Below are 27,250 nucleotides of genomic sequence, written 5' to 3' on the forward strand. Positions count from 1 at the left end.
ACTCAGTTGAGTAATTTGATGACCAACGGGATGACAGTGATAGAGTGATACAGTGATCTACTGAACACACGCGTTAGTACATTCTCCTGTAAGAATGTCAGTAAGTATATACTTAGCTGTGCACTTCTAACCTGTAAGGCTCAAAGAGCGTTGAGCAGCGTTCCCTAACCCCCAACACTGGTCAGACTGGAACCCGGCCCTCTGACCTCATTGTGTAGAGGAGTGTCCCGTTGTCCACCAGTCGGAGCAGCTTGTTCGGTGTGGTCATGTTATGAGCCACCGATTTCTTGCCATTGTGGAAAAAAGTGTCTGGGGTCCAAATCTTGCTAGCCAGGAGATTGTTCAGGGGAAGGATCTTCATGGGGCCATCAAATTTCAGCCTTTCATCATGCCAGGTCTGCCGGAAGAATACATCGATGGTGTACTCCTAGGGAGAAAAGGAGAGAAATGCGTTGGAGCAGAGTGCCTGTGACAGCCCCTGGGAGGAGCTCTTGCATGTAGTAATGAAGTCGCTTGATTCCCTCAGAGAAACAGAAATGTGTTCACAGTGAGGACAGAAAATGGCTATGACTACAGAACCATGCCGGCATTCACAGTGCGACGATGAGTCGACAGCATCTTCTTTGGGAAAATCACTGGCAACCCTCTGGCGCTCTCTTGAGAGATCTCTTGAGAAGGCCAGAGTCCCCTTCTTGCCCCCAGCTCCCCTTCCTGCACTGATGAGCAACGAAAAGTCCTGACATTGGAAAGCACGTTTCATCTGAGCCCTCAAACACAAAATCTGGGGGCCAGAGTGATAGCAGAACATTTGCCTTGCACTCAGTCAAGCTGGGTTCAACCCCGACACCCCACTGAGTCCCCTTGGCAACACGAGCAGTGATTCCTGAGCGCACAGCCAAGAGTGGTCCCTAACAATAAGTCTGGGAAGTTAGTATTAGATTATTTTTGATAAATAAGAAAAAATTTTCAGAGAAATAAGATTAAAACTACACATAGAGGGGCCAGAGAGAGTACAACAGGGAAGGTGCTTGCATTGCATGCGGCCAGCCTGGGTTCCATCCCCACATCCCATATTGGTTCCTTGAGTATCTCCAGTATTATCTCTCTTGCATCCCCAAATGCATTGACCTGAGTACGAATTAAACAAGAACTAATATTACAGGTTTTACTAAGAGCACTTAAATCATTTGACTCTACCATTCCAGAATAGGGGGAGAAAGGGAGGAAGGAAGAGAGACAAAGAGAATTTAAAAGCAACACAAAGAAAAAAACTTGAGGTGATGGAGAGCCAACCAGGGGGTAACATACTTACCTTGCACAGGCTGGCCTGGATACCCGGATCATTACCCAACCCCCCGGCCATACACACACAGCCTCATGCTGAGTGCAAAGCTAAGACTTAGCCCTGAGCATCATATGATATGGTCCAAAGGCCAAAAACAAACGCTTGAGGAAAATTTACCCTTCAAGGAGACCAAAGCACAGACTGGAACTGAGTACTCGGCATCTTCCCTCTCCCACATGTGCTCCTTCAAACCTAGATTTCTCCTGGAGGGAAACACAGTCTTACTAAAGGTAGCAAAGAATCTGAAATTTTAGGGCTCTGGGTGACAAAAAAAGAGTCCAAGAAAGAAAGTCCCCAAATCGGGTTATCTATGCTCCCCAAATCCTGGCTGACCACTACACTACAACAATATGGCAGACTCTGGGACAGATTTTTCAAATGCAGGTGAAAGGGGCTAGAACTATAACATAGCGGGAAGGCACTTGTCTCACACGCTGCGAACCGGGTTCAATCCCTAGTAGGTACCACATGCAGCCCTGAAGGACGCCTGGAGTGATCCCTGAGCGCAGAGCCCTGAGCACTACTGGGTCTACCTGCCTCCCCAAAGAAACCCAAAAAGCAAAACGCAGGAATAAAATGGTTATCTCCCATCACCTGAGAAAGGACAGAAAGACTGCAGGTAATGCTTATGTGTTTGGCAGAAGTCAAGAGAAGTACTGGCTTAACATTTTAGGAACTAGAGCTTGGAAATATTCAGAGTTGTAAATTCAGGGGAAGGCTCTTGCAGCATGAGAATGATTAAGAGATGCATGCCAAGACCTGAGCAGAGAGCCTATTCAGAGCCTTGGCTGACCAAGAAGCCATGGCAAAATAAAGCAACGTTAAGAGACACTTAGAATTATTTGAAGAAGAATCATTTAATGGCTTCCACTGAGACTTGGACAAAGTTCCAATATCCTTCCCTTCTCTAGAACATACGGCCTTCACAAACTGGCCCGAGCCTTCCTTTCTAACCTTTTCTCCATCCTTCCACAAAATAAGCAATTTGTCTTGTCTCTTTCTTCCAAGCATACTGAGGATATTAATGCCTATGGATGGGGTGATTACATAACTTAGTGTCTAAACTGGAACACTTTTGAGAGCAAGGAGACTTAATCAATTATTATATCTAGACAATAGGTACAAAGTGAGACTGTGCCAGAGAAGATTAGCTTACTGTAGACAACACCAAGGTCCTTAAGGGCTCGGCTTCAGCAGACAGTAAATTAGATCACATGAACTAAACAGAACTAGATACAGCATGAAAATACAGAGTCAATGTGTCTAGCCACGCCTGGGTTCTGAATGCAGAGAGCTTTAGGGGAAGCAAGCTCAAGCTTAATGCTCTACACAACTGAGGCTTACATGCCTCTTTGCTGCTTACTTATAAACTGATAAAGGACAAAAAAATTGGTCTTTCTGAAAGGATGGGGCTGGGGGTAACTATACGCTGATTTGCAAAAGCAGTCACAATACTTTGACAAAGATTTGCTAAAAATAAGCTAACAACCCACCTAAAATGATGATTATTAAATCCTGAATTCATTCATTCATCATCCTGTTATTCGTTGATTGCCTCGAGCAGGCCCCAGTAACGTCTCTTTCATTCTAGCCCTGAGATTATATTCAAGGCTCTTTAGGAGAATGAGACCCATCATTGTTACTGGTATTTGGCATATTTGGTACGCCACGGGGAGTTTGCCAGACTCTGCCCTGTGGGCAGGCTACATTCGATAGCCTGCAAGTTTGTCCAAAGTAGGAATGAGATAATAAGATGTCATAAAAAGATGTCCTGATAAGATGTCGCATTCGCGGCCGCGCGGTTTCGGGAGCTGGATTTTATAGTCTCTGAGTCTTGGCCGTTGATGGGATTACACGGCGCCAGGGGGCCAGGTGGTGGGTGTGACCCCCGCCTACTGGAATTTGGAGGATCTGGGTGGAGGATGCTCAACTCCAATCCGAGTAGGTTTGGAGATCTCGGCCCCGGAACCCGCGTGGCTTTGTCCTTCTGCCAGTACCTTCATGTGTGCGGAGAGTGGTCTCAGCATGGTGGTGAGACCAGCCACCACCATGCAAATCCTGAATATTCTAGTTTTCTTCTACTATCCTGTAAGCTCCATGGGGACATTCGGTATGTCCCTACCAACTATAAGTCTCCCTGGGAGATAAAAGGAACTCTAAAAACTTTGAATGAATAAGATATTGAATGAATTTCAGGCAAAGAACTACTTTTTATGTCGTATTAAAAAATAGTGTGAGGGGCTGGAGCAATAGCACAGTGGGTAGGGCGTTTGCTTTGCATGCAGCCAACATGGCTGACACAAGTTCAATTCCCAGCATCCCATATGGTCCCCCGAGCACCACCAGGAGTAATTCCTGAGTTCATGAGCCAGGAGTAACCCCTGAGCATCGCTGGGTGTAACCCAAAAGGCAAAAAAAAATAGTGTGAACAAGTACTAGCACACCTGTGAACAAGGTGAACAATGACTCTTATAAATCACAAGTCCTATAAAAATGAGGTGGAACCCATAATCAAAGTAAACCAACTAGAACGGCGGGAGGGACTGGGACTACATGGGTTAATCCAGCCTTTCATTATTTGGAAGGGGGGTGAGACATTAGAACTCATAAAATTTACAAAACAGGAGAGGAAAACAAATGGAAATATGAAAAATGCTATGATACTGAAGGCAAGAAGAGATGACATAAAGAGAATAGAAAATAGCAAAATAAATGAGAAGAAACACATAAAACACGTGCTGGTGGGATTGTTTAGATGCTTAGGTGCTTGCTTTGCATGTAGCAACCTGGGTTCGATCTATGGCATCCCATATGGTCCCCTGGGAACCACCAGGAGTGATTCCTGAGTGCTGGGCCAGGAATAATTCCTGAGTATCACCAGGTGTGACCCCAAAACAAACACCCCCCCAAAATATATATAAAGTATAAACAAGCAATACAATCGTTTGCTATGTATATATGAGTCACATCCAAAAACACAAAATTCAGGTTAAAATTAAAGTACTGAAACATATCTATGTGCAAATCCTAATCAAAATAAAGTGGAACAATTGTAAAACAGAAACAGTAAGACATTTTTCTTTGAGATAAAATATTATTACACTAAAAATGGAGTGTCACACATAGAAAATAAAACTGCATATTGAAAAGGTGGACACATGGGACCACAGACATACCATCCAGTGAGTAGATACTTGCCTTGCATGTGTCCAACCTAAATTCACTTCCCACTACCACTGGGCACAGAGCCAGGAGTAAGTCCTCAGCACTGCCAGGAATAGTCCAACACCAAATCTAAAAAGACTTTTATTTTTTTTTTGAAAGTGAATTCTTATATTCATTGTTTGGTCGACAGATAAGAGAGTCACACAGAAAAAAAAGTGAATCAAAAATTTAAATACATATTAATACAGTAAATCCATAATAGAATCTGTGTCAAGATTTAAATAATTGTAAAGAAATCTTTACTTAATACAGTTTATTGTTGACAGTGCTATTGTTGGTTGTGTTTCTGAAACTTTTTTTTCCCATTGTCACAATGATTTTTTTTATTAGTGAAACAACATGAGGTACAGTTATAGACTTACAAATTTTTGTGCTTGTGTTTCAGTTATACAATGATCAAGTACCCATCCCTCCACCACCACGGGTCCCAGCATCCCTCCCACTCCCCATCACCCCCATCCCACCCTGCCTCGTAAAAAGACTTTTAAAAACAGATAACTTGAGCAAAAAATATATCAGGCAAAAATTAAATTATGACGAGGCAACAAATCTATAAACTAAAAAATCCAACCAACAATTATATAATTAAATTATGACATGTATGAGCTAAGGAACACTCACAGAGTACACATAGCAATGAAAAATGAAAAATGTGAACTCAGGTTGTGGCTTTCTCTGAGGGAGAGAGACAGAGGGATGGGATCAGAAGAATTGGATGGAAACTTCATCTTCTTGTTGACAACTGTTTCTTCTTAACATGAAAAGTTGCTAACAGTTCAGGTTAAAAACTGGGTAATGGTTACCTATGTTTTGTATATTTTTCTGAACATAGCCAAAAGTATTCGGGAAAAAATTACATACTCATCATTTCCTTCATACTATCCCCTGACCTTAAGTCCAAAGCAATCTGATTTGGATCTGACTGTTCTAGAAATGCGATCAATTCCTACCTTGCAAATTGAGCCCATGTTTATTCTCCAGAGATGATTATGCCCAAATTGATAAATGAATTCTGTTGTTTGGTGAAGCATTTCAATCAAATCTTCCACATAATAAGCCTAAGCTGGTCTCCTGGGAAGGGCTGCGAGTCCATTTCTGACACTGTGTAGAGAGATGGCACTGAGCTCTTCAGGAAGGTAGTTCCAGTTTGAATATCGTCAGCCCTCAAAACTTCTGCCTCCTATTAAAGCAGGTGACCAGAAAGGGACTGGCAGTCTGATTTCACTTCAGTGGGATCTGTGGCCAAGCTACTTAACAGTGGCATTAGAGACCTTTTCCGGTGCCACAAGCAGGCTCTGTCCCTTAGCTTTGTTAAGACCATCCTTCGGTCTGTGCCTTCCTGGCATCATTCTCGAGCCAGACACGCAGAAGCCACATCCTTCTCTCAGTTTCAGCCCTTCACAGAGTCTCAACATGCTTATGTGGCCTGCATGTCTATTTGACGCGAAAGTAGCCCAGGAGACTCCTACTCACAGAACCCCGTGAGGGGCCCATCTCCATGCTGCACAGAGAAGTGCACTGTCCTTGCCAGTAGGGGAAACTGAGGCTCTGCGGCTGTCTTTCAACATACATAAAGGCTCTCCAAGGTTCTGGGTCCAAACCCGGCGGCAACCAAGGGCTGGATCGAGATACAACCAGTTTTTGGAGTGCTAGAGAGGTACAAAAATTTCAAATTCACAGCCACCGGAAAAGATACTTCTATGGAACTTTCTTTTTAATTAACTCCATTTTTCCTGGCTACCCCTGGCAACCTCGTATGATTTTCATAAGCTGTTGTCAGACTAAAATGTGTACTACCCAAGCCTGGTCTTAAGAATTATGGTTCTAGGGGGCTGGAGCGATAGCACAGTAGGTAGGGCCTTTGCTTTGCACGCATCCAACATGGCCGATACAGGTTCGATTCCCAGCATCCCATATGGTCCCCCAAGCACCGCCAGGAGTGATTCCTGAGTGCATGAGCCAGGAGTAACCCCTGAGCATCGCTGGATGTGACCCAAAAAGCAAAAAAAAAGAATTATGGTTCTAGAAAAGATGAAGTCATGAAATTTACATACAAGTGGTACTACATGGAAAGTATCATGCTAAGCGAAATGAGTCAGAAAGAGAGGGATAGACATAGAAAGATTGCATTCATCTGGGGAACATAAAGTAACAAAATAGGAGACTTAACACCCAAGAATAGCCGAGATTAGTACCAGGAGGTTTGCTCCATGGCTTGGAGGCCAGCCACACATGCTAGGGGAGAAGGCAGCTCAGATAGAGAAGGGAGAACCAAGTAAAGGGTGTTGGGAGGATCCTCCCAGGATTGGAGAACCATACTGAAAGTAGACTCTAGACCAAACATGATTGCCACTCAATGCCTCTTTTGCAAACCACAGCACCCAAAAGGAGAGAGAGAACAAGGGGGAATGCCCTGCCACAGAGGCAGGGTGGGATGGGGGGGATGGGGGTGGGAGGGATACTGGGACCCGTGGTGGTGGAAAATGGGCACTGGTGGAGGGATGGGTATTTGATCATTGTATAATTGGAACCCAAGCACAAAAATTTTTAAGTCTACAACTGTACCTCATGGTGTTTCACTAATAAAAATTAAAAATAAATAAATAAAAAAGAATTGTGGTTCAATGTTCTTTTTTTTCTGTTTTGAGTTGTTGGCCCAGCTTTCTCTTCATTTTCTCACCGAGCTGGACAGCCGCTCTCTTATTGTGCTGTCTCCCTGTGTCGTTGCATGACTGTCGAGGAAGTTTCTCTATTAGCAGTGTGCTAGCTGGCACTTGTTAACTGGAAGGTAAATAGTGAAAGTGCGTGCTGGGAAGAAAGTAGGGGGTGACAACACCTAGACTTGTCATTATAAGTTCTCAGAATGTTCTCTCTGATGCCGCTAATATGATTCTTGTCAGATTTCTTTTCTCACTGGGGTTGGCTGCACCTTCTGATGGATATTTGTGGAATGCATAACCCAGGGCCCGGGCCCACACCTCCCCGGTGTTCAAGGACATTGAGAGCTCAATGAAAATGTTGTCAGAGGTAATTTGGACGGGAATGGGACACACTGTTTTTCGTTGCTGTTAAAGTTCTTTTTACTTTAATCTTCTTCAGTTATTCTGGGCAAATAAGAAAGGAGAAATATTCATACCATACAATGCGAGGACTGAATAGAGGTAAACATGAAAATGGGGAAGTGATTACCACGACCAAGTCAATTAGCATTCCATTCGCTTCATACAGCTGTAATTATTTTTTGGTATGGCAAGAACATTTAGTACAGGCTTAGAAAATGTCAAATTGCCTTTTGACCTTCCTTTCCAAACACTGACCACTATGCAAGCGATTCTGACGCAGATAGCCCCCCACTTTCTCTGCACCCTAATTCACAGGAAGGTAACAAATGGTAGAGCCAAAGAACTGGGCTATGGAACAGAGCTCGCTGGGTCTGACAGGCTTGAAACCAGATTCTGGCAATACGCAGATGCCTCTGAGCAGCCTATGCCTCTGCAGAATTTTCAGTGAAGGGGAGGAACATAGACCAAATTTTCCTTAAATGCAATGTGTTTTGTCTCCTTTGCTATTGCACATAGCAGATGCTAAACACTGTGAGGACGGTGATCCTGTGCTTCATAGAGCTGTGTGCCAAAAGCAGGACCCTGAGAAGTCAACGTTGGACCAAGAAGTGCCATTACAGCAATAACGTTGAACCAAGAAGTGCAACGTTGGACCAAGAAGTGCCATTAGAGTGCCATTACAGTTACGGGTGATGGAGATTCACTGCTCAAACTGGCACCACAATTTTTCCCCTTTATGAACAAAAGACTAGCTTTCCTTGGGGAAATAGTCTGGGCAACAACTGTGTGGTTGGAAGGAAGTCAAGAGCAAAGACAGTCCTAATCTCCATCTCCTTTTCCAAACAACCTGCATCTTGGGGAGCCCGGGTTACCTTCCACTAGTTGCTTAAAGGTCAGATGTCTGTCTCAGGTCCCACACAAAGTCAACCTGCCCCCCTGGGTCAACTGCCACAACCTACTTGAAACACTTTAGGAGAATAAAATTTTTAAACACCACGAAAGATCTTACCAGCCAGAATGATCAGAGCGATTCTGCCTTTTGACAGGATGGAAGCGTAGCTAAAAATAACTTACAAGTTATTTGACTAAGTCTCATTATCAGCAGAGAGCCATTCTATTGCTTCTGCTTAATCAGGAGGGAGAAACACAAAGAAATTGGAACAGGAAACTTTAGAATAGCTTGGGGGAAAATCTGATTTATTTCTGATGACTTGAGAACCACTGTGTACCCACGTGTGCCAATTTTGGTGGGGAAGGGGCTGGGAAAGGAGCTACCTGGTAAGGGCTATGTATGTTTTTCTGCAGTCAAATGCACTGAGCATCGGCATGTGTGTGTATGTGTGTCTATGTAGTAGTGTGTGGGCTAGCTCTACTTTGTGAGTTTCCTTATGTGCATGCATATTTTTCTAAATGTGATCGTGGTTGTTCGTTCACAATGGAGAGCGTGGGTCTGCGGAGCAAGTGTTCAGGTGCTTTCTTATGAAAACCCGAATCCAGCTACTCATTCTCTGCAACACAAAAAGAGAACTGCATATTCCTATTGCATCTGCTAATCATCAGGGTCTAAAAGTTTTCCAAGGGCAGGGGATCATTGGAATCCTTTATTGCAGAGTTAGGCTTCTAATGAGCACTTGTCAAATGACCAACTGGCCAGGTTTTGATACATGGCTCTATATGAACTGTGGGCAGTATGAGTCAACAGGTTGAGAGTGGGAAGCATAGACAGGTTTTCTTTCTGCCCTTAATAAAGTTGTTTCCAGGCTCTAACCCTCATGCATCAGTCATAATCATCACTGCGCTCCACCCGTATGTGAAGTACTCCAGTTGGGGGTAGGGAAGCCATAAAGACTTGGAACTTGCTCATAAGGAGTTAAAATGAAGTCTAATATATCACTGTCATATTCTTTATTCAATAGTTGAAAGAAAAAGTTCAGGCATCTCTCTTTCCCTCTGGGCTTCAAAGATACTCATGACTCCCTGCTTGCTTAAGCCACTGACTCCTACCCTGCTTGACTGATGAGTCATGCAAAACCAACATGCTGGAATCAAAGCCAGTCTGTCTCCCCTTCTAGTACATTCTGCAGAGAACGCCAGAGCAAGCATTCGAAGAGAGCAAAATATTCTTAGCCTCCTAGTCAAATCCACTCAATAGTTCTGTGTAACCCAGAGGACAAGTTCTTATTATGTGTCAGCGCAACGGTTCAGATTTACGCAAAAGGTTAAGAAAAAAAGCCTTGATTCCTTCTAATCCCAATGAATAAAGAAATATAGGGGGGAAAATCTATGAAAGTTTAACCTGATATTTTTCAACACAAATTTTTCCACACAAAATTACTCAGAGAAACTTCTAGAATCTCTAATAACTGCAAGGCAGACTGATAAGATAATAACTTTTTTGTTGTCCTTTAGGATGACAATTCCATCAAATCTCGGCCACTCAATCAGTAATGATGACGTGGTCTATTAAATGAGGGTTTCCTGCCTCGATGCCCCACTACACTCAGTGTGTCAGCAGCAAGGGAGAATGGTAGCGAAGTAGGGAATCCTTCCAGATGATTCACAAGAGATCAACCAATTGCTACTGTGTAGTACTTACTCCTATTCCTGAACTCTGCTCAGCGCCCCCCCACTTGCTTCTGTGAAAATATTTCCCAGAAGTGCTTCTGACTCTTCCACTGAATGTTTCACAACCCTGGTCAATTCAAGTCCCCAGAGAACAATGCATTTGCAAGGAACAACCCTCTTGTCAGAGAGCTCCACCAAGTGCTCACCAGAGAAAATATCATTCTCTGTGTGGTATTGCCATAATAAGACAGCAATTAATTTCCTCTTACTTGTATCATCTGTCACTTTTACCTTTGCAGGAACTAGACTTACCATGTCAGTGTCTGACACAGGGCCAAAACTGGTCACATAGATGTCAGTCTTCACTTCTGTCACTGCATCTGGCCAAACAAATTTAAAAAATGAAAAGCAGATTTTTATTAAAATCATACCCCTTCATTCAGAAAGTAACTTCTGTCATGGTGTCAGCAGCCACCTTAATTCTGACTAAGGGTATTTAGTACAGTCACTAGAATGCCCCTTACAAAAGTCTCACCTACAGGGGCCAGAGAGATAGCATAGTGGTTAGGGTGCTTGCCTTGTATGCAGCCAACCTGGGCTCTAACCCTGGCATCCCACATAATCCCCCCAACATTGCCAAGAGTGATCCCTGAAGGCAGAGCCAGGAGAAACTCCTGAGGACCTCTGGGTGTGGCCCCCAAGTCAAAAGCCAAAACCAAAAAGGAAGGAAGGAAGGAAGGAAGGAAGGAAGGAAGGAAGGAAGGAAGGAAGGAAGGAAAGAAGGAAGGAAGAAGACAAAGGGGCTGGAGCAATAGAGCAGCAGGTAGGTTGCCTGCCTTGCCTTTGCACGCAGCTGACCAAGGTTTGACCCCTGGCATCCCATAGGGTCCCCTGAGCCCCACTGGGAGTGATTCTTGAATGCAGAATTGGGTGTTATCCCCTGAACATTGCTGGTTGTGGTCACAAACCAATAATAACAATAATGATCATAAGAAATCTCACCAACACTAATTCCATTCAGTACGATAATAAAAGAGCCCCCCCTCCAAATCTCAAAATTAGGACAGGCACTTAGAAATCTGGCAGTCACACATGCCGACCCCGTCCACTGGATGACCCTTATCTGGGACAGACAGCAAGAGACCTCATGTCCAGCTCCCACTTACGGCCCTGTGCCTGCTTCTGACTCAAGGAGAATGTGAACTGCAGCATTCCCTGGATGCAATGAGAATATCCTGTGTAAGACCCTCTGTGCCTGGCTGTCACAGAAGTTCGTGTTGCTGGGCCACTCCCTGGGGGTGAGAGAGTCTGGCATGATGGCTTAGCACCTGGGGACTGCTACCCAGGAGACTTGTCTGGGTCCACAAGAGATTTTGAGTGAATGAGAAATAAACCTGGGGATTGAGCCCAGTGATTTGAAGGTGACTAGTGCCACCTACCATATTTTTTTTGAATTTACTTTCCTTGATCATAACCGTTTCTCTGCCTGCCTTCCCATCTCAATACGTGGCAAAGACGCTTCTCAGTGAAGATTCTTGCAGTGAAACGGGGAATCTGATCCCATATTTGCCAATATGGCAATGATACCTGCATGAGCGAAATTATTCGACCACTGTTTCTCCTCCTCCGCTTCTGTCAGTCCTGTTGATCCCGGTTTAGCCAGGATTAGCCTATCCAGTTCAGAACACCTCAAATGTCAGCACCTGAGGGACCTGCGGTAGCCTAGCAAATCCCACTCCACCTACCAAACACCTCGCCGTTAGCTTAACTTAACCCAAGTCCCACTCCAGTCCTGGAGATAGAAGCACAGTAATGTACACTAGCAGCAGAACTTAAGAGCAAACACACACATGAGACGAGTGAACTCGGTGGGACTGCCACCACACTGCAGAGCCATTTCTTCTCGTTTGTGAACAGACAGACAGAACTCACTTCATCTCCAGTATCATTACTGTATTCATCAGTCCTAAAAGCATGTACTTAGATCTTGGTGATTTGCCAGTTTCCAGAAGCAGCCCTTAGGTTCAATACAATGTTCTCGCATCCAAGCATGGTGTGTGTACAAGAAACTGCAGTCCCCAGAGATAATCCATTCGCAAAAAAGATTCTGATTACAGTTTATTAACAATTAGCATGATGGGATATTCAAGAAAACACTCCCAAGTTTAATCAGCAAACAGCACGTCCCTGAATCCAGAGCTGTGTTTCAAATACTTGGGGTGTCACCTAGAATGCAACCTTCCTTTGGAGACACATTGCCCTGGAAGAATACATATTTCAGAACAAGACCATGTTCCCCCGAAGACTCAGATATTCTGCCAGATTCAGACTGGAGAAGTACTTTCCTGCCCCCTCCCTGACAAAATCAATTAATGGGAGAAAGCATTGAATGGGATAGAACAACTAATTGTGTAAGACCCTCCACGCCTGGCCACCACAGAAGCCCCTGCTGCTGGGCCACTCCCCGGGGATGAGAGGCAGGCACCATGTTTTAGCACCTGGGGACAGCTGCCCAGGTCTCCTGAGATTGTGAATGGATGAGAAATACGCCTGGGCATTAAGTGCAGTTGCAGTTGGCATCAGAATCCAGACCTTCGGCAGGACAGAGATAGACACACAGCAACTTTCTAAACCAATGACATTATCAAACTGGAATATTGCTAAACAGAAACCGGGAATCCCAGACCATAGGGAGGAAGAAGAGAGAGTATTCCGAGGCTGCTCTACTTCCAATATAAGATGATCAAATTGGGTAGACAGGAAGTCCTGGAGCTGCAACAGCTTGAGTCTGCTTCCGGGTCTCTGCCCCGGAAATGCCTGCTGCCTTGTTCTCCTTGGGGTGGCTGGCTTGTAGAGTGAAAGTTTATCCGATTCTGTGTTTTCTCCCAGTTCAACTAGGAATTCTGGATGAATGGTCAAGTACAAAGCTGAAAGTGTCCAGTGGTGTCCAGGATGAAGCTTCATCATTTTCTTCTCTTTTTTATTTTTTTTAATTTTTATTAGTGAGACACCATAAAGTACAGTGGTAGACTTACCAATTTTTGTGCTTGGGTTTCTTCGTTATTTTCTGAGAGGTAAGAAGATTGATGCAAATCCAGCACTACGACTCTCTCAGTTGCTCATACTTAAAAGATACCCATGGCTTGCTCAGAAGCAAATTATGCAGTGAAAAACCACTGTCCCACTGGGCTGAGGTTCATCCTTCAGAACTTTCTTTGGCTTTACAGAAGGGACTGTTTGATCAGTACTCTAGACATCGTATAACTGCTTCCACCATTTTGGTCCCATTTAGAAAAGAAATATTAAATGTAGACTATGTAAAATGAGATAAATGGTGGGTTTTTGAAAAGAAAAAAATGGGTATGTCACTTGTAAGGCAGATCAATTAAGCAACAAGGACAGAAAATGCAAAGAACAATATTAATAATAGAAAATTCATTATCAAAAATGATCTCACTAACTTTCAAAGAAAAACAAGAAGTCATCAACAGTTTTTTTTAGGAGAGAGTCAAAGTTAATCTAAAATGAACAAATTCCTCAAAAACATACTCTACTGAAAACAGACTAAATGGGAAAATGTAAAGGGCCCAATATCTATTAGTGATGTTAAATATCTGATTGGGCTGGAGCGATATCACAGTGGGTAAGGCGTTTGCCTTGGACGCAGTTGACCCGAGTTTGATTCCTCTGCCCCTCTCGGAGAGCCCGGCAAGCTACCAAGAGTATCTCGCTTGCATGGCAAAGCCTGGCAAGCTCCCCGTGATGTATTCCATATGCCAAAAACAGTAGCAAGTCTCATAATTTGTTGTGAGACATTACTGCTGTCCACTCGAGCAAATCAATGAACAATGGGAGGACAGTGATAAATATCTGATTAAGAATCAGTATACAGGGGCTGGAGTGGTAGCATAGTGGGTAAGGCATTTGTCTTGCATGCTGCCGACCTGGGTTCAATCCCCAGCATCCCATAAAGTCTACTCGTGCACTAACAGGAGTAATACCTGAGTGCAGAGCCAGGAGTAAACCCTGATCATCACCGGATGTGACCAAAAAAGTAAAAAAAAAATCAGTATACAAACAGAACTTCATTTCTAATAGATATGGTATCTATGAAGTCTTCTAAACACTTAAGGAAGATTAACACCAAACTTACTTTGGAGAATAAACATGAAGAAAACTTTCAGATTTTCTTTTAAGTGAGGATAAATTCCTTAACCAAAATGAATGATGACATTGCCGCAAAAGACAAATGACAGAAGACTGGTTCTCATTAATAAAGGTGCAAAAACTGAAAATGGAGCTCTTCCCCATTTCTCTTAATGACATCCTGGCATTTTCACTTTCGAGATCTTGCAGAGTTTTGATCGATCATGACTTTGGATCTGATTTTTATGTTATTTTAAATTTCTGTCACTGCTATATAAAAGATGACTGTTTTTCTGCTAGCACTTCCACCTAGCTACCTTGTTACAGTAACTCATTAACTTGAATAGTTTGTCTATTCTTTTCGGCTTTCCACATCCATATTCATAACATCTTTCAAATATAAAAGATCCAATAGCAAGTGTCCTTTGCTTGCTCCTAAGTTTTCCTAGTAGGAAATGTTTTCATATGTCATCCACAGACAGTGTTATCCTTAATAATGGATATTTTATATTCGCTGTTCTTTGTTATATACTACTTCATTTTTTAAATATTAATTTATTAAATGCCAACATGGCCGACCCGAGTTCGATTCCTCCACCCCTCTCGGAGAGCCCGGCAAGCTACCGAGAGTATTCGATATGCCAGACACAGTAACAACAAAGTCTCCAATGGAGACGTTACTGGGCCCGCTCGAGCAAATCGACGATCAACGCGAGGGCCTTTACTTTACTTTTTTAATTTATTAAAATGCAAAGAAATTTTTGCTCTGTAAATGATTGTTACCTCAATAAATTAAGCTTGTTATATATGAACAAAGGCATTTCCTTCCATTTCAGTCCGCTTAAAAGTGTAATAAATAAATTTTGCAACTTATCAGTTGTTTTTCGGCCACTTTTATGATTTTTATGAACTTTTTGTCATTTTTCTATTACTATAGTGGATAAAATATATTATGCATTAATTGAAATATGATTTGTAAACCACTTCTGACGCCTTATTAACCAGAATGTGTTTTTAAAATAATGTTGCATTTAATTCTTGACTATTTGGGACTTGGCTCTCTCTTTTGATGTGCCATAGGTTTATTTTCATTCCATTCAATTTCATTTAAGATTGTTATTTAGAACATAGGTTGTTAGTGTTACTATTGATTTGTAAGGCACAGAACATTACTATACCCACCACCACGTTGGATCCATCATTCCACCACTGGCTCTAGATTCCTTCTCATCTGCCTCTTACCTGTCACACCCCACCTCCACTTTGTAACAGCTGTTACTAGGTAACTGCTCCTCCTATATCACACAGCACCTCCACTTCATTGTATTACTCCAGATGAACACACAGATTGGAGCTGGTGGATTTAACCCCATCTGCCTTCTGTCTGAATTCAAGGTTCCGTCCCAATGGAAAACCAGCAGGACCGTACTACTGTTCCAGAAGGGAGACATCCATGACATTGGCAACTATCGCCCGATCTGCCTATTGTCTGTCATCTACAAGTTGTTCACTCGAGTCATCCTAAATAGGATTGGCAGAACACTAGATGAAGGACAACCATGCGAGCAAGCAGGGTTCCGCAAAGGATTCAGCACCATCGACCATATCCACACAATAACCAAGCTCATTGAGGTTTCTCGGAAGTTCAAGATGCCGCTCTGTTTAATGTTCATTGATTTAAAGAAGGCCTTTGATTCTGTTGAGACGGAAGCGGTCATTGAAGCCCTAGCCAATCAGGGCATTGAAGCCCAATACATCAGGATCCTCCGTGAGCTGTATTGCGGATTCACTACCAGGATCTCACCATTCTACAAAGAAGTGATCGTTGATGTCAAGAGAGGGGTGCGGCAGGGTGATACCATTTCACCGAAACTCTTCAGTGCCACCCTCGAGAACATCATGCGACGACTGGAATGGGAAGGAATGGGAGTGAAGATAATCACTTAATCACTTAACTTCCCGTTGGTCATCGATTTGCTCCAGCGGGCGCCAGTAACGTCTTCATTTGTCCCTGTCGCGTGCTAGTGTAGCCCAATGGCATCTCTTCACTCCGGGAACATGAGGGGCCTCAAAGCGATCGTTCATGATCTTGACGAAGAAGTCTGACCATCTGGAAGGTGGGCGCCCACGCGGTCTTTTGACATCCCGTGGAATCCAGTCAGTAACAGCTCTAGTCCAGCGGTCGTCTTTAAATCTCATTACGTGATCAGCCCATCTGATTTTCGACACCTTGGCAAATGAGACAGCGTCCCTGATCCTTGATCGTCGACGGATGTCAGAACTCCGGATTCTTTCTCTCATTTGAGAGAAATGTGATATTCCAAGCATAGCTCTTTCTATTCTTCTTTGGGAGACATGAATAGCGTTCTCATCTTGTTTGCGTAGGGTCCAGGTCTCTGAGGCATATGTTAATGCAGGAAGAACAGTGGAATCAAATAGATGTGCCCGGAGCTGGAGGTTCTTCATCCTCTTAGCTATTTCTTCAACGTTCTTGAAGGCGTTCCAAGCTGCTCTCTTCCTCCTGCGCAGCTCGGTGCCAGGTCATTTGTCATGTTGACCTCTCGACCTAGGTACACATAGCTATTGCATTCGGAGATGGTCGTTCCATTGAGAGCGAATGGGGCATCAGGAATGAGGCTGTTTCTCATAAACATTGTCTTCGTAACATTCAGCTGTAGTCCTACCTTTCCACACTCACGGTCAAAGTCGGCCAGCATTTGTGCCACTTGGCTGATGTTTGGTGTTATTAAAACAATGTCATCAGCAAAGCGGAGGTGGTGTAGTTGCCGAACATCTATCTTCACTCCCATTCATTCCCATTCCAGTCGTCGCATGATGTTCTCGAGGGTGGCACTGAAGAGTTTCGGTGAAATGGTATCACCCTGCCGCACCCCTCTCTTGACATCAACGATCACTTCTTTGTAGAATGGTGAGATCCTGGTAGTGAATCCGCAATACAGCTCACGGAGGATCCTGATGTATTGGGCTTGAATGCCCTGATTGGCTAGGGCTTCAATGACCGCTTCCGCCTCAACAGAATCAAAGGCCTTCTTTAAATCAATGAACGTTAAACAGAGCGGCATCTTGAACTCCCGAGAAACCTCAATGAGCTTGGTCATCGTGTGGATATGGTCGATGGTGCTGAACCCTTTGCGGAACCCGGCTTGTTCGCATGGTTGTCCTTCATCTAGTGTTCTGCCAATCCTATTTAGGATGACTCGAGTGAACAACTTGTAGATGACAGACAATGGGCAGATCGGACGATAGTTGCCAATGTCATGGATGTCTCCCTTCTTGAACAGTAGTACGGTCCTGCTGGTTTTCCATTGGGACGGAACCTTGCATTCAGACAGGTAGCGAGTGAAGAGCCGAGCCAGTGTATTGATGAGTACTGACAGCAGGTTCTTCAGGTGTTCAGGTCTGACCTTGTCTGGGCCGGGTGCTGTTTGTTTCTTTACCGACGAAATGGCATGTCGGATTTCGGAAGGGAGAACATTGGGAACGACATATCCATCCTGTGGAATTTGGTATGTCGGCAAGTGGACATGGCTATCGAAGAGATTTGAGTAGAAGTCATGGATAATCTTCTCCATTGCCGTTCTGGAGGATGTGATGGATCCATCAGGACGTCGGAGGGCAGTCATCTTGGTCTTATAGTTGGCGAAGGACAGGTGGGCCTTTGAATACTTTTCCCGGCTTCTGCCGCATCTACCAGTACTTCTGCTCTTCTCTCTTTGAGGTCTTCCTTGATCGCATCTCTGCACTGATTTGCGAGCTCGGACGTTAGCTTGCGGTTGCCTGAGGCATGCGCCAAACCACGCTGGCGAATTAGCTCAAGAGTTTTCGAAGATAGGCGATTTTTTTGTGGCTATCTCTCTCTTGGCGTTCCTCGCACATTCATGGAGGTGCTGAACCGGTCGATCGTATTCCTCGTCAATGTTGTCAACAATGGCATCTTCCCATGTTGCCACAATAGTACCAAAGAGTTCCCAGTTGGTGGTCATTCTGGGAGTTCCCTTTTTGAACTTTGTAGCCCTTTCTCCCCGCTCTGTGAAGTAGAATTTTGCACGAAGGAGACGGTGTTCCGATCCCGTTCGAAATTTTGGGACAACAGTGACATCAGTCAGGCAAAACTGTCGATTGAATATGATGTGGTCTATTTCATTGTGGAATTGTCCACCGGGGGACTCCCATGTCCATCGTTTAGATTCTGCCTTCTGGAACTGTGAGTTACCATGAATGGTCTTGGTCGACATGATGAACTCAGACAGTCTCTCACCCTGATCGTTCCATTCTAGGCCATGGGTCCCGATGTGAAGTTCTTCAGCTGATCTTCTCGGTCCTATCTTGGCATTACAATCACCCACAATGATCTTGTAGAAGGTGTGGTCTTCTTTATAGAACTTCTCTAGCTCCATGTAGAACTTCTCGATTTCTCTTTCATCATAATGAGATGTTGGTGCGTAGACAATGAAGATAGAAACTGCAGGCAGTGAGCCACATCTATTCAAATGTAAATGTCCAATTCGGGTTGTTAGGCATTCGAATGAATCAATGCTCTTGGCCAAGTTTGTGTTGACAAGGACACCGACGCCTCCAACACCTCTTTTATCGCATGTTCCGAGGAACAATTCTTCTCCAGTGTCGAAAACGGCATGGTGAGATTCGTGCCTTCTTGTCTCGGTCAGACCAATGATGTCGTACTTGATCATTCGCGCTTGTACCATCAGGTCCTCGATGGATGCATCTGATGCTAGCGTACGTGCATTGAAAGTACACTACTTTTTTGGACACTACTTCCACTACCCAGCCGTCGCCACATTCCAGGACGCTTTCCGGACCCGCGCGGCCGCAGGGGTCATCATAAGACACTAAATACCCATCTTCCGGAATTGTCGTACCATATTTGATAGGGTTCAAATATGGTAACACCTACAAGTGTGATTAGAGGTCGCCCCAAAAGCCTCTGTCCCTCTCGGAAAGACTGGCAAGCTACCGAGAGTATTCCGCCCGCACGGAAGAGCCTGGCAAGCTATCCGCTGTGTATTCGATATGCCAAAACCAGTACCTACAACTGGTCTCATTCATATGACCCTGACGGCTTCACCGACATGGCAGCACTGAGAAGGATGAGAAAGGAGAGGCCGACAAAATCTCAAAGCCGACCTAGGTTGCCACAACGAAGGAAGACAAAAATGATCGTCTGTACTTTCAATGCATGGAGTGAAGATAGATGGTCGGCAACTACACCACCTCCGCTTTGCTGATGACATTGTTTTAATAACACCAAACATCAGCCAAGCGGCACAAATGCTGGCCGACTTTGACCGTGAGTATGGAAAGGTAGGACTACAGCTGAATGTTACGAAGACAATGTTTATGAGAAACAGCCTCATTCCTGATGCCCCATTCGCTCTCAATGGAACGACCATCTCTGAATGCAACAGCTATGTGTACCTAGGTCGAGAGGTCAACATGACAAATGACCTGGCACCCGAGCTGCGCAGGAGGAAGAGAGCGGCTTGGAACACCTTCAAGAACGTCGAAGAAATAGCTAAGAGGACGAAGAACCTCCGGCTCCGGGCACATCTCATTGATTCCACTGTTCTTCCTGCATTAACATATGCCTCAGAGACCTGGGCCCTACGCAAACAAGATGAGAACGCTATTCAGGTCTCCCAAAGAAGAATAGAAAGAGCTATGCTTGGAATATCACGTTTCACTCAAATGAGAGAAAGAATCCGGAGTTCTGACATCCGTCGACGATCAAGAATCAGGGACGCTGACTTATTTGCCAAGGTGTCAAAAATCAGATGGGCTGGTCACGTAATGAGATTTAAAGACGACCGCTGGACTAGAGCTGTTACTGACTGGATCCCAGGGGATGTCAAAAGACCTCGTGGCCGCCCACCTTCCAGATGGTCAGACTTCTTCGTCAAGACCATGAACGATCGGTTTGAGGCCCCTCATGTTCCCGGAGCGAATAGATGCCATTGGGCTACACTAGCACGCGACAGGGACAAATGGAGACGTTACTGGCGCCCGCTCGAGCAAATCGACGACTAACGGGAAGTTAAGTGATTAAGTGATTAAGCCTTCTAATATACACAGGAAAATTCCTTCTGGAAAGTCAGGTAATCTTCATTACCAAACACGCATTTCTATCTTTTGCTTGACAACCTCCTCCTAAATTCAAGGGATCCAAAAGTTACATTTTTCTTAAACATCTCACACATCTGGAAATACTTGGTGCCTTTATGCAAGTTTCACAAATTTTCTTGGCCTGAAGCATTTCTACTGAAAACGGGAAAGCAGCAAGATTACTGCACAAGAAGGCAGTGCTTCTGGGACAAATCATCTTTCTGGCCCTCTGGGTGCCCCCGGCTCTTCCTAGGGGGCCGCGGGTGGAAGTGACATAAATGAGGGTCCATATCATGAGACCAGGGGGACAACCTGTAGGACTGGGGGGCATAGAAAGAAACAAGGTTGAAAGGGGCCACCCCGGGTTGAGAAACACTGCTTTAGAGAACAACTGATTAAGAAAAGCAGTTCATCATTTTGGCTCTTCAGAGAAGTCTACATCATATCTTCTGGTAACTGGCCTCAAAAATGTTGCTACATAGTATGAAGGAAACTGCTTTAAGGCGTGAAAAGGAATATGGCTCAAAGGGACATAAACTAGACCCCAAGTCTCGCCTAAACAGTATCATAGAACGTCTACTTGCCATCTGGGGGGAAAAAACTCAAACTCATTGGATTCCCTAAATTCCTACTTCAAACACACCAATGTTTGAGTAATCCTCTCATTTAAAAGGCAAGGAAGATGAAATTCTAAGTAATTGGAGATTTCTAGTTAAAACCAGCGCTAAGGAGACCCAGAAAAAATTACATTAGCTGAAACTGGGGTCATTAGGGAAACTGGGGTCATTGGTGGTGGGAAACGGACACTGGAGGAAGGATGGGTGTTGGGTCATTGTATGACTGAAACAGGATCATAAGCAGCGTTGTAACTATGTATCTCACAGTGACTCAATTTAAAAAATTAAAATAAAATAAGAATTCAAGCAAATGCTAAGTTATAGTTTGATATCATTAGAGCCGTAAGCCATTGAATTTCTTAACGATTGAAAGTTACTAATTGTACAGAATATTATCTGACCTAATCAGTTTCCCAACAGCTGAATTTCGTTTTTTAAAAAAATGTGCCAATTAGATAAGAAAGGTTAATATATTGAAATGGAATATAATTTAAATTTATTTAAATTGGAATATAATTTAAATTTATTTAAATTGGAATATAATTCATGTGCTTCCCTTTTTGAAAAGTTTATTTTCTTCAATTTAAATAAGAGAAGTTTCAAGTTTGTTCAAAAAAAAAGAGGATGGGTTTTTCTTTTATTCTGTTCCTAATTTATTGTATCATGAATGGAAGTTTGTTCTGGCAAATATTTTATTTGTATTTGTTGAGACGATCACATATATTTCTATCTAATTATGTAAATACAAGGAACTACCTTGACTTATTTTTAAATTGAAATCAAACTGAATTCTGAGAATAAACTTTGCTTAGTCATCATGAACTATTATTAATTCATTTTTTAAAAATTTTGCTAGCTGGGGCTGGAGCGATAGTACAGCAGGTAGGGCGTTTGACTTGCATGAGGCCAATCTGGGTTCGATTCCCAGCATCCCATATGGTTCCCTGAGCACTGTCAGGAGTAATTCCTGAGTGCAAAGCCAGGAGTAACCCCTGAGCATCTCTGGGTGTGACCCAAAAAGCAAACAAAAATATTTAATTTTTCAGGGGCTTGAGGATAGTTCAAGTGGTAAAGCACATTACCTAACATGTGATGCCCTGAGTTTTATCCCTTTCACTGCATGATCCACTAAGCACCAAGAGGCGAAGCCCTGCATCTATGAGCTGTAGCCTTCAAGTATTGCAGAGTATGGCCCTGGAGCCACAGAGCGCCACTCACAGTGGCCTTGGCAGTCCCCAGCATCACCAGACTCTAGTAGGACAGAAGCCTTACTCCCAGCCCTGAGCTGCCCAGGAAAGCATCAAAGAAGTAATCCCTATTCAAAGAAAAGAATATTGTGCACTGTGGGTTTTTTTTTTTTGCTATCTTTCCTTCTGTTGAGATCATACATTACATTAATGGACGTGAATACGTTGAGCCATCCCCTTATCCCTGGAATGTATGCCATTTGGTCATGATGTCCAATCCTTTTAATAAACTGTTGAATTTGGTTCACTAATACTGCTCTAAAAATCTCTGCATCTCTGTTCTTTGAAGATAACGATCATCCTTTTTAGTGATGTCTTTGATTTTGGTATCAGAGAGTTGTTCACTCATACAAAGGAGTTTGGAAGAACTGCCTTTTCTAAACAATTTGTGAAGAATTAAAAAAGGCTTTATACTAGGTTATCATCTGTGAAAGCTTGGTAGACTCACTAGTAAATCCATATACATGTGGGTTTTTTGTTTGCGGGCAGACTTTTGATTATCATTTCTATTTTCTTGCCTATAATTAGCCAACTCATGCTTTTCTTTTCTCCCTGGTTCAGTCCTGGAAAATTGAGTGCTTATGAAAATTGGTCCACTGCTTCTAAGTTTTCAATTTAGTGGCATAAACATGTCTAGGGCAGTCTCATGAGCTTTTCCATTGTATTCCTAAAATTTAACAGTATTGTAAATCATGCTGTCTATGTTAAAAAGAGAGAGGAAAATGGATGTTTAGACTTTTTATAACAGCTGTGATGACTGATAGGCTTGGTGTCTATTTGTTCCATCTATTCTCACTTTTCTCCTTTCTCTGTCTTCCTATGGGCTCAGTATTTTTAATGCTTTTTTAAATGTAGGCACCATGATTTACAAAGCTGTTCACAGTAGAGTTTTAAGCTTACAATATTCCAATGCAACCCCACCACCAGTATCAGCTTTTCTCCATTAATGTACCCAGTTGCCCTCCCACACCCTAACTTGTGTCCTTAACAGGAATATTTAAAATTCTTATTATTGTGGTTTGGTTCCTATACTTATAGTATTGAAGACCTCCGAATCTCAAACCTCCATAAAATTCCATGACATTCTTCAAGGATTTAAAACATTCACTAATGAGTTTGTATGAAATCACAACACCCAAAATAACCAAATCCATACTGAGAAATAAGAAATTAGGAGGCTTCTCGTCACCTGAGTTGAAACTATACTGTAAAACCATAGTAATCAAAACAGCATGGAACAAGAATAAGTATAGACTCTCTGAACAATGTGTTACAATCAAGTACCCCAAAACAAACTCTCAGACCTCTGGTCAACTAAAGAGCAGAGTACATAAAGTGGAGTAAAGATTGCCACTTCAACTAAGTGTGTTGAAGAGGTATTGGTGAAACTGAATAAAACAGGCTAAAAATGAAACTGGCTTGAGTATTCTTATTCTCTTTGTTTTGTAATAATTTTTGCTTAATTAGCCAGTTTTTCTTGAAGTATTACAAGTGCACATCCTAATGAATAACATTTACCTAATATATAAACTCACACAAGGTACATTTTTAAAAAAACCTTCTGCAGTATATTTCAGTTTGATCTTCTTCTGGTCTTTATGCTCACTGAAGTCATATATTACCTACCTAAATATATACATATACTGAGGCCAACAAGAATAGTACAGCGGGTAAAGAGCTTGCCTTGCACACAGCTGACTTGGGTTCAATCCCTAGCATTCCATATGGTCCTCAGAGGACTGCCAGAAGGAATTCCTGAGTGCAGAGTCAGGACAAATCTCCGAACAATGTGGCCAAAAAACAAATATATCTAATATGTAAGTATATATTATTTACATATTTATGTGTATTTTAAGTCATACAATATATAATTTTTGCATTATTTATCACTGAGGTTTATAATATAGAAAACTATTTTATATCTACCCACAATTTATTTCAATGATTCCTCCTTTCTTTGTGTAGATCCTTATTTCTATCTGGCATCATTTTCCTTCTCCCTGACATAATTCCCTCAAAATATCTAGCAGTACAGATCTGCTACTGCTGAATTTCAGCTTTTCTGAGTCTGAAAAAGTGTTCTGCCTATATTTTAAAAATATATTATCTACAGTTGCATAATTCTAAACTGACAGTTTTGTCGGGACTTTAAAGCTGTTGCTAATTACTTCTCGCATGTTTGTTGCTGACACGAAGTCTGCTGTCCTAAAATTGTCTCTGTGCATGTTGTTTCACTCCTTAAGATTTTCTCTTTGTCACTGGTTACGTGGACTTTAATTAGTTGCACTAGGGTACTTTCTTCATAATTCTTATTTATTGAGGTTGTTGGTTCTGTGGGATTATGATTTCAACCTGTTTTTCTTCAATATGTTTCTTTAATTTAATTTTTTTAATTGAATCACAGTAAGATATAGTTCCAAAGTTGTTCGTGATTGGGTTTCAGTCATATAATGTTCCAACACCTGTCCCTTCACCAGTGTACATTTCCCACCACCAATGCTCCCAGTTTCCCTCCCGTGCTCCCCCCACTTGCCCTCTCCCTCTCCCCCATCTCTCTCCCTCTCTCTTTCCCTCCCTCCCTCTCCCCCTCTCTTTCCTCTCCCCACTCCCTCCCTTTTTTGGCCTTATGGTTTGCAATACAGATACTGAAAGGTTATCAGGTATATCCCTTTACCTAATTTCAACACTGTTCCTGTCCAAAATGGTCACTTCCAACTATTACTGGTCCCTTCTCTATCCTAACTCCCCTTTTCTCCCCAGTCTCTCTGTGGCAAGCTTCCAACCACTGACCAGTCCTCCTGGCCCTGGTTTTCCCTGGCCTTGGATATATGTTTCATAATATTAATATCACAAATCACGACAAATCACGAATCACGATTGCCTCAAGCAGGCCCCAGTAATGTCTCCTTCATCCAAGCCCTGAGATTATATTCAAGGCTCTTTAGGAGAATGAGACCCATCATTGTTACTGGTATTTGGCATATTGGGTACGCCACGGGAAGTTTGCCAGACTCTGCCGTGTGGGCAGGCTACATTCGGTAGCCTGCCAGTTTGTCCAAAGTAGGAATGAGATAATAAGATGTCATAATAAGATAATATTAATATATATGCATACATACATGGGACTAGAGCGATAGCACAGCAGTAGGGCATTTGCCTTGCAAGCAGCCAGCCTGGCTGAGCCAGGTTCGATTCCTCCACCCCTCTCGGAGAGCCTGGCAAGCTACCAAGAGTATCTCGCCTGCAGAGCAAAGCCTGGCAAGCTACCCGTGACATATTCAATATGCCAAACACAGTAACAAGAAGTCTCACAATGGAGACATTACTGGGCCTGCTCGAGCAAATCGATGAACACCAGGAGGACAGTGCTACAGTGCTACAGTATACATACATATATATAACCCACAAATGAATAGTTTTCTTTAATATGCTTTATGCCTTTAATAATTCAATTTTATTTATATGATGCCACTGCAAGCTATTCCTGTATGCCAATGGACATTGCCCTGATATTTTTGCATTTCTGGTAGGTACTATTGCTGAGCATTCAAACTCAACAACTTTCTCTTAGTTATATAAAATGTATTTTTCACTGAGCTATTTTTGGCATCTACAGGCTCATTTTTTTTTCACTTCCATGTCTCTGCTCACCAAGCTCATGTTCCCTCTACCTCTTCAACATATGATACATACATAAATACAAAAACTATTATTTTGATGCATTTGATATACTCTTTTATCTGTGCCATTCATTCATCTATTTTAGTTTATTGGGGTGGGGGTATTGGGCCACACGAGGCCATGCTCAGGGCTCACCCCTTCCTGCACTCAAGAATCACTCCTGGCAGGCTCAGGGGACCGTCGGATACAAGTCGTACCTGGCTTTGCTGTGTCCAAGGCGAGCACCTACCCACTGAATGGTCATTCTGGCCCCATATTCGGACTGATATTTTTTACCCTTTGAGGGATTGTATATTTTTGGGTTTTGTGCCAGCTAGTATTTTACTAGAAACCAATTATTGTGAATTTCATTTCATCATACAATAAATATTTTTATATTACTGTAAATATTATTGAACTTGATTCTGAAATAACTAAGTTACTTGGAAACAATGAGTCTTCTAGAGCTCGCCAAGCTTTGTTTGTTGGTATCCTCCACAGCTGTGAGTTTGGCCACAATCACTGATGTCCCTGAAGCTGCATCCTTCTGAGATCCTTATTGTATGTACCAAGCGGTACACGTATTATATTTTTTTACACCGATTGATGGGAACACAAATATCCCCCATTTCTTTTTTTTTTGGGGGGGGGAGTAGTCCTTTGCTCAAGTTTGGATTATCTCCTCTTATGTATTATTTCCTCCTACCTGAAAACATAAAGAAAAATCAAATCCAGTGTAGACTCCTGTAACTCCCACACTCATTTACCTCTTCTCCAGCTCACTCTTCTCCATACAGCTCCTGCTTCTTTTCTACAAACTTTAGCCAGATTGGCCTTGGCCAATCTACAAATCTTTCTGGTGCACTGAGGGACTTCGCAACTCTCTGGACCTACCTTGGCAGTGGGCATATTCCAGGTAGTGAGCTAGTGCTAGAAGAGGGCTCACCTGGTCTTCCTTCTCTTGGGAATCATTGTCTACATTGTCTTGGTTCGATTTCAGAATGTCACTATATGTTCATTCTCTTTGATTGCTTTTTAAGATGAGACAGTAGAAATCGCCCTGCTACTCCATCTGAGCAAGAGGCAAAAAACTTCACACGTATTCTTCATGGCTACTCAAATTCTATACATCTACAACTAAATGAATTTCAACCTCCTTCCAACGCCTAATTTTTCCAAGGCACTGTTCTAAAAGAAACAGGAGAATATCACCTGTTGGAAGAAAATGCAGTGTCTATAGTA

The 27,250-nt window shown here is 42.9% G+C and overlaps 1 protein-coding gene across 1 annotated transcript in view; it reads right to left on the reverse strand.

The window, feature by feature from the left end:
* LOC130016642 (gamma-aminobutyric acid receptor subunit alpha-3-like) overlaps positions 1-27,250 on the reverse strand; it is a 174,721-nt gene that overhangs the window by 42,218 nt on the left and 105,253 nt on the right. The window contains exons 4-5 of the mRNA XM_056107365.1: positions 10,510-10,577; positions 207-427 (exon numbers count right to left, since the gene is read on the reverse strand). Of these exons, the coding sequence (XP_055963340.1) occupies positions 207-427; positions 10,510-10,577 (289 nt within the window). The remainder of the gene's footprint in view (positions 1-206; positions 428-10,509; positions 10,578-27,250) is intronic.

This window comes from Sorex fumeus, unplaced genomic scaffold (genome assembly GCF_029834395.1).
Source record: "Sorex fumeus unplaced genomic scaffold, SorFum_2.1 ptg000163l, whole genome shotgun sequence".
NCBI lineage: Eukaryota > Metazoa > Chordata > Mammalia > Eulipotyphla > Soricidae > Sorex > Sorex fumeus.